The 7,906-nt window shown below is 38.1% G+C and overlaps 1 protein-coding gene across 1 annotated transcript in view; it reads right to left on the bottom strand.

Annotated features, from left to right (window-relative positions):
- Positions 1-7,906, bottom strand: part of TMTC1 (transmembrane and tetratricopeptide repeat containing 1) — a gene marked incomplete at its 5' end in the record, with an annotated part of 239,908 nt that overhangs the window by 53,399 nt on the left and 178,603 nt on the right. Inside the window, one exon of the mRNA XM_005862740.2 lies at positions 371-514. Coding sequence (XP_005862802.2) covers positions 371-514 — 144 coding nt within the window. The remainder of the gene's footprint in view (positions 1-370; positions 515-7,906) is intronic.

The raw sequence follows: 7,906 nt of genomic DNA, 5'->3' as shown, positions 1-7,906 counted from the left end.
TCCTTCCTTCCTTCCTTCCTTCCTTCCTTCCTTCCTTCCTTCCTTCCTTTCTTTCTTGGAACTATATTTAACTTAACTCAGTATTTCCTAAATTCATTTGACCATGTAATCCCTTCCTAATCTCTCCTCTCTACAGACAATTTATGAGCAGCTCCCAGAACTAATACTTCCAGAAAGACACTCTGGAAAATACTCTTTTTGACTGATAAGGGATAGAATTAATTCAGATGAGTATTGCATCTTTCCAAAGCTTCAAATCTCTAATTATTTCACTCTTGGAAGAGAAGACAATAGCATAACCAAGTGTTGAGAAGAAAAGGATTTCGGGAAATTACAAGGCCGCCTGATCAAAGGTACACATTCTACTTACTTGAGGAGATTCCCAAGATTGAACAGAGCCCGGTTGTGCTGTGGATTTAGCTGGAGAGCCCTCTGATAGTACATCTTTGCCTCTGCTGTGTTCCTCGTCAGTGTTCCAAGGTTGTTCAGGGCACTTGCATGGCGTGGATACAGCCTGAAAATTTTTAAAATATTAAGCCATGAGTGTTCAAAAACTTCTAAGTTGGACAGTTTGCTTGTTCTACTTTCCGCCTCCCCCACCTATGCCACAACCAAAAAGAAACACTGAATTCTTCCTTTAATGGTACATCTATGCCAAATCCTTTTTAATGCAATTTTGTTGAGATATAACTGACATGAAGCACTGTGTAAGTTTAAGGTATACAGCGTAAGAATTTGACTAATATATATTGTGAAATGACTGCCACAATAAGTTTAGCTGACATCCATCATCTATATATATAAAAGGCTAATATGCAAAGTGTCCCCTTGGGAGTTCAAGCGGGAAACCGGGAGTTTAATTGCTCACTATGATGTGTGCTGACCACCAGGGGTGTGGTGCAGAACAAAGGAAGGCCCCAGCTGGCAGCCGGCAGCCTGGGAATGGAGGCCCTGGCTGGCAGCCAGAAGGTCCCAAAAAGGCTAATATGCAAAGTGTCCCCTTGGGAGTTCAAGCGGGAAACCGGGAGTTTAATTGCTCACTATGATGTGTGCTGACCACCAGGGGGGTGGTGCAGAGGAAGGCCCCAGCTGGCAGCTGGCAGCCTGGGCAGGGAGGCCCTGGCTGGCAGCCAGAAGGTCCCAATCAGCCCTGATTGCCAGCCAGGCCTAGGGACCCTAACCGTACACAAATTTCGTGCACCAGACCTCTAGTCTCATATAAATACACACAAAAAAGAATGTTTTTATCCTTATGAAGAGAACTCTTAGGATCTACTCACTTAACAACTTTCATATGCACTAAACAGCAGTGTTATTAGCTATAGTCATCATGTTGTATATTATATCCCTGGATCTCATTTATGTTATAACTGGAAGCTTGTACCTTTTCACCACCTTCATCCAATTCCCCAGCTTTGGTAATCAACCATGGATTTTGTTTTCTATGGTTTTGTTTTGTTTTATTTCAGTTTTTTAATTTACTTTAGATTTCATATATAGGTGAGCTCATACAGTACAGTAAAACTCATTTAACATTGTTAATCAGTTCTGCGACTTTATAATGAAATCTATTTTACCATAAGTCAATTGCTATAAACAAGATTTAAGCTCCCAAGGTATTCATTATAATTATAAGTAAACCTCATTAAATGAAATTATGTTATGCAAGATCTGCTGTATTTGTCTTTCTCTGACTTACTTCATTTAGCATAGAGCTATGTTGTCACAAGTGGCAAGATTTCCTCCCTTTTTTATGACTGAATAATATTTCACTGTGTATAAATACACACCACAACTTCCTTACACACCTTCTGTTTCCACATCTTGGTTTTGCAAATAATGCTGCTATGAATATGAGGTTGTAGATGACTCTTGGATATAGTATTCTCATTTCCTTCCGATATATTCCAACAACTGGAATTGCTGGATCATGTGCTAGTTCGAATTTTAATTTTTTGAGGAACCTTCATTTTATTTTACATAATGGCTGCACTAATGTACATTTCCTTTTCTCTACATTTTACCAACACTTGTTATTTATTGTTTGTTGTTTTTTAATATTAGCCATTCTAGGCTTCCGATCAAGGTGGCGGCATAGGAACATGTGGTACTTGCATCCTCCCATAATCACATAAAAATTATAACAAAACTTCAGTGATGAAATGCAAGGACCTTCAACCTCTTTCCAGCAAAGTTATTTAGAATCAAAGGACATAAAAAGAACTTCCTAGACAAGAAAAAGCTAAAGGAGTTCATCGCCAACCCAGTATTACAAAAAATGTTAAAGGGTTTTCTTTTAAAAAAAAAGATAAAAAATATGAACAATAAAATGGCAGTAAGTATATATCTATCAACAATCAAATCTAAAATACAAAAAAATGAACAAATAGAGCAGAAACAGACTCATAGATACAGAGAATATTGTCACAGTTGCCAGATAGGGACTTGGGGGGATGGGTGAAAAAGGTGAAGGAATTAAGAAGTATAAATTTGTAGTTACAGAATAGTCATGGGGATGTAAAGTATAGCATAGAAAATAGTTAATAATAGTGTAATGACATGAATGGTGTCAGATGGGTATGAGATTTATCAGTATAATCTTAGTAAGTTATCTAATGTATCTAAATTGTACACCTGAAACTAATATATTATATGTCAACTTTAATTGAAAAATAAAAAAATGATTTAAAAATATTAGCCATTCTAACTTATGCAAGGTTATACCTCATTGTAGTTTTGATTTTCCTTGATGATTAATAATGTTGAGCATCTTTTCATGTACCTGTTGTCCATCTGCATGTCTTCTTTGGAAAAATGTTTATTCAGAGTCTCTGCCCAATTTTTTTGTTTGTTCTTGAGTTGTATGAGAGCTTTATATTTTTTGGATGGTAAATCCTTATCAGATACATGACTTGTAAATATTTTCTCCCATTCTGAAGGTTGCCTTTTCATTTTATCGATGGGGTCCTTTGCTGTGTAGAAGCTTTTTAGTTTTGTGTAGTCCCACTTGTTCATTTTTACTAGTATTGCATTTGCTTTTGCTGTCAAATCCAAAAAAATCATTGCCAAGACTGATGTCAAGGAGCTTATGTTTTCTTCTAGGAGTTTCATGGTTTCTGGTCTTATATTCCAGTTTTCAATTCATGTTGTTAATTGTGTGTATGGTGTAAAATAATGGACCAGTTTCATCCTTTTGCATGTGCTGTCCAATTTTCCCAATACCATTCATTGAAAAGACTGTCCTTTCCACAGTGTGTATTCTTTGTTCCTTTGTAGTAAATTAATTGACCATAGATGTGTGGGTTTATTCTCTGTAATTGATTAATATATCTTATTTTAAAATAAAAGCTATCATACTGTTTTGGTTACTATAACTTTCTAATATTGTTTGAAATGAGGGATCATGATTCTTCCAGCTTTGTTTTTCTTTCTTATGCCAAATCTTAATGGTCAACTATTTTTGCAGATGTGAGCATATAAATAAGGCAGAGAAGCAAATATTAGTGGTATTAGTAAATAACTCCCAAACAATGCAAAAATAAATAGTATGTGAATCTGTCGAAAATAAATAAATTTTAGTCCTTTGGAGACTAAAATTACTTTCAACTTCCTTTAATAGAAAATCCTCTTTGCCTCAGGTGCTGAGTTTCTCTCCTGGTGGGACTACTGCCCAGCTGCCTCTACAGTGCCCACTATTTCCACAAGATGCTGGGAGTTCCTGGGTGAGAAATCTTCATAAACACCTTTGGACTGGAGCATTAGACCATCACTTTTGAGAAAAGGATATGCATAATGTCTCCCCATAAAAATAATCTTTAACCCCCAATAACCATCTATCTTGACTTTCTTTTTCCATTTTATCTGATCTCCCCCTCTTTCTGTAATGTGCTGCCCGCAACCAAGGTACATGCCCTTGCCCGGAATCGAACCTGGGACCCTTGAGTCCGCAGGCCAACGCTCTATCCGCTGAGCCAAATCGGTTAGGGCAGACCATCACTTTTGAGAAAAGTATATGCATAATGTCTTCCCATAAAAATAATCTTTAACCCCCCAATAACCATCTATCTTGACTTTCTTTTTCCATTTTATCTGATCTCCCCCTCTTTCTGTAATGTGCTCCCACCTGCCTGATATGGATCTCAGAATAAAAATCCTGACAAACACTAAAAAAATTAAATAACACACAATAATGTGAAAATAACATTTCTTATGTTCAAAGCAAATGTAAAGGATTGGGTATGCATCAACAAGCCAAATTTGTGCTGATTAAAGAAGAAAGGGAATCAATTTATTTCCTTAACATGAAACTATAAAGAAGGCAAATGAGCACAGCTACATGACTTGGCCGTTTCTGCTACATTTAGTGGACATAGTTAGCAGTCTAAGAGGCTCCATCTCTGTCACCCAGAGTACTTTGAATAAGCCTGTGGAGCTGGCTTTTAATGTAAGAAAGCCAAGGTCATGCCCAAGTAATAAAAATAGGATCTGTCCTTGTCAAGTCTCTTGACAATCAAATGCCATACTTGCCCCTCCCACCCTGTTCTGTCCGTTCTAAGATCAGTTGCCATTAAAAGGCCAGAAAGACAAGTTGCATCATTTTTTTCAAATCTTTGGTTTGAAGGGGTTGCTATTAAAAGGCCAAAAAGACAAGTTGCTCCACTTTTCCCCCCCAAATCGTTGCTTAACCAGAGTGTCCTGAGTTTATTTGCCTATGTCATCTTCCCTTCCCTACTCCCTCACTGACCATCTATGAATATCCCTCAGAACTAGTATTGTTAAGAAGACATTCTGGGTAATGCTTCTCTTGACTGACAAGGAATAGAATCAATTCAAATGAATGTTACACCCTCTTAAAGCTTAAAAGCCCTAATTATTCACAATGACTTTGAAGGTTATAGGGAAAGTTGTATTATAAGAGGAAGTTGGGGGAAAGAAAACATCTCAGGCCAGACAAGGGCTGTTGTTTGCTTCTCTTTGGTGACTTCTTAATTAGCAAAGACAACACCAGAGTCTCTGCTACAGCCCCTCACACCCAATCTCCCAGTTCCTGAGGCATGGCGAGTGTCTGGTGCTCTCTCTGAGATGACCCTACAGGGTATCAGAGCTATGATGAGAGGCAAAAATAAAATGCTCTTGTATCACCCCATTCACTCCATGCCCAGAAATCTCCTGGGAAGCTTGTGTCTAGCAGTTATTTTGGAAGTGGATATGGAGAGCACATTATAGCCAGGGCTCAAATTCTTCCAAAGAAACTTTTTTTTTTTATGTTGAGCAAAGCTCTATGATTGCCAGATGATTTAAGAGTTGTCCAGTGAAGCCTTAACTGGTTTGGCTCAGTGGATAGAGCATCGGCCTGCGGACTGAAAAGTCCCTGGTTCGATTCCGGTCAAGGGCATGTACCTTGGTTTCTGGCAACATCCCCAGTAGGGGGTGTGCAGGAGGCAGCTGATCGATGTTTCTCTCTCTCTCATCGATGTTTCTAACTCTCTATCCCTCTCCCTTCCTCTCTGTAAAACAATCAATAAAATATATTAAAAGAAAAGAGTTGTCCAGTGAACATGGTGAGAGTAATTCTCATTGTTTCCCAGATGACAAAGTGATATGCCTCTCTCTCTCTCTCTCTCTCTCTCTCTCTCTCTCTCTCTCTCTCTCTCTCCCTTGTTTCTTTAGGCTTTGGAGCTACCAAAATAAATGCCTGAGGTGAAAGCACAAACTATGGAAAAGGATGGTCTACATTCAGTAAGAGCTTCCACAATGGGCTCACTTCTGTGTCAAAGTTCTGGTCTGCACCGCCAAGCAGCTAGCTGGCCTCTCCAGCTGGTCCTCAGCCCTTCTTTCCTGACGTTTTATTCACTCAGGACCCCACTGCCATTTAAATGAATGGCATGCACTTTCAAAGGTCACCAACTACAAAAATGTTTTTTTCTCTCTCTCCCTCTTTTTTTGTGTGTGTCAAATCAGAAACCAAATGTAAGTCTGTACTGAACTCTCAAAATGAGAACCAAGTAGTGAGAAGGAAAGTAAAAGCCTTTAGTATGCCTTGTGCTCCAAGGCTGCAGAACCATGAGGCTTAGGAAAAGAGGCCCCGTGTTAATTACCAGAGTCTCAACCCTTGCAACGGAAGCACTGCTGCACTTCTGGTGATTTACTGAAGCTATTACCATGCACAGCCCTCCACCTGGAAAATGAATAGCTGTTGTTCATTCCTGGTAATAGTAAGGGTCTTCTCGCAATACCTCGTCTCACTGGTTATCTGATTAGGTTCACCTCATCGCAAAAAAGTACTGCATTATTTATGAAACAAAGCTGAATTCATTAAAAGGATTCTTCAACAGCCAGGTCAGGAAAAAAATATCACTTTTTATTTTGATTTTTATATAGTGGTAGATATTTTCTTAAAACAGAGAGTCTTCTCTTGTGTACTGAAGACCTATGCAAGAACACGACTTATTTTGTGTGTTTACTTTTTAAATAAACTTGTATTTGAATTCACTTGGGTCCAATATGTCAATCCTGAGTTCTCCAGGGGGGAGTTTTCTATTGAAAAGATGAATAAATTTAAGAGATGTCTATGTAGCTACATCAATTGTCAGAATAAATTAAGCCCATCTGGACTTTGACTTCTTGCAGGTATGTTTTACATAAGTTCTGTTAGTGACCATTCCCTTCTCCATCTAAAAACAACCACAACAAAAGCACCACTGAACTGCAGCACAGTGGTCATTGTCAGGCCTACTTAAAAAAAACTTTATGATTTTTAGAGAGAAAGGGAGGCAAAGGAAGAAAGAGAAATATCTATGTGAGAGAGAAACATTGACTGACTGCCTCCTGCACACCCCTACCAGGGATCGAGCTGACAACCCAGGCATGTGCCCTGATCAGAATTGAGCCAGCAGCTTTCTGGTGCACGGGATGATGCCCAACCAACTGAGCCACACCAGCCAGGGCAGGCCTACTTTTTAAAGACCAGTGTAACTGGACTTTCTTTCTCCTAACTTTATTAACCATATGCATTGTTTATGGGGACTCTCTCACTATTTCTTTACTATTTTTATTTCAATCAGTTAAAATTTTTAAAATTTATTGTACAGAAAAAATGTTATATTGTCAAATAGTTATGTTCTATAAGAAAGTTTATTTTTCTTCTTTAAAAAAGAACTCTAGGTACAGAGATACAGTTCCATGAACTAAAGATTATTTTTCAATTATTAATTTACATTTGTAATAAACACATATCCATTTGAGCATTTAAAGCATTCTTGATTTTTATCAATTGGCAGAATTAATGAAGTAGATAGTTAAGAACATTAGCATTCCCCTCCATTCCCAGTCCTCTTATCTGGGAAGAATAAACATCAATAGCATGTTATCAGGAACAGTAGCTTAAGTGGAAAACAGAAGAAAATGGGTCCCCAAAGACCTAGCATGTATTCATGGCACTTTTTTACATTTTAGAGGGCTTTTCCATATATTATCTCACTTAACCTCCCTTGTTCTCTAAGTAAAATTATTGTATTATTTTACAGTTAAGAAAAGGGATGCTGGGAAAAATTAAGTAAATAATAGATTATTAAAACACAAAGAAGTATCTCAGAAGTCCTGTGTTCTTTTTTGAAAAAAAAAAAATATGTTCTTACTGATTTCAGAGAGGGAGAGAGAGAGAGAGAGAGATAGAAACATCAATGATAAGAGAAAATCATTGATTGGCTGCCTCCTGCATGCCCCCTACTGTGGATGGAGCCTACATGGGTTCATGGGTTGATGCTCAACCACTGAGCCACAGGGGCCGGGCCCTTGTGTTAGTGTTAAGAACGCAGATTGTTCCTATAGGTCTATTTTCCCAAACCTATAGGAGGGAAATGACTCATATATGAGTCATTCCATCATCAGCAAATAAATACAAATT

Source organism: Myotis brandtii, unplaced genomic scaffold (genome assembly GCF_000412655.1).
Source record: "Myotis brandtii unplaced genomic scaffold, ASM41265v1 scaffold1660, whole genome shotgun sequence".
NCBI lineage: Eukaryota > Metazoa > Chordata > Mammalia > Chiroptera > Vespertilionidae > Myotis > Myotis brandtii.
Note: the sequence above shows the minus strand (reverse complement) of the source record. Positions and strands in the feature narration are given on the sequence as shown.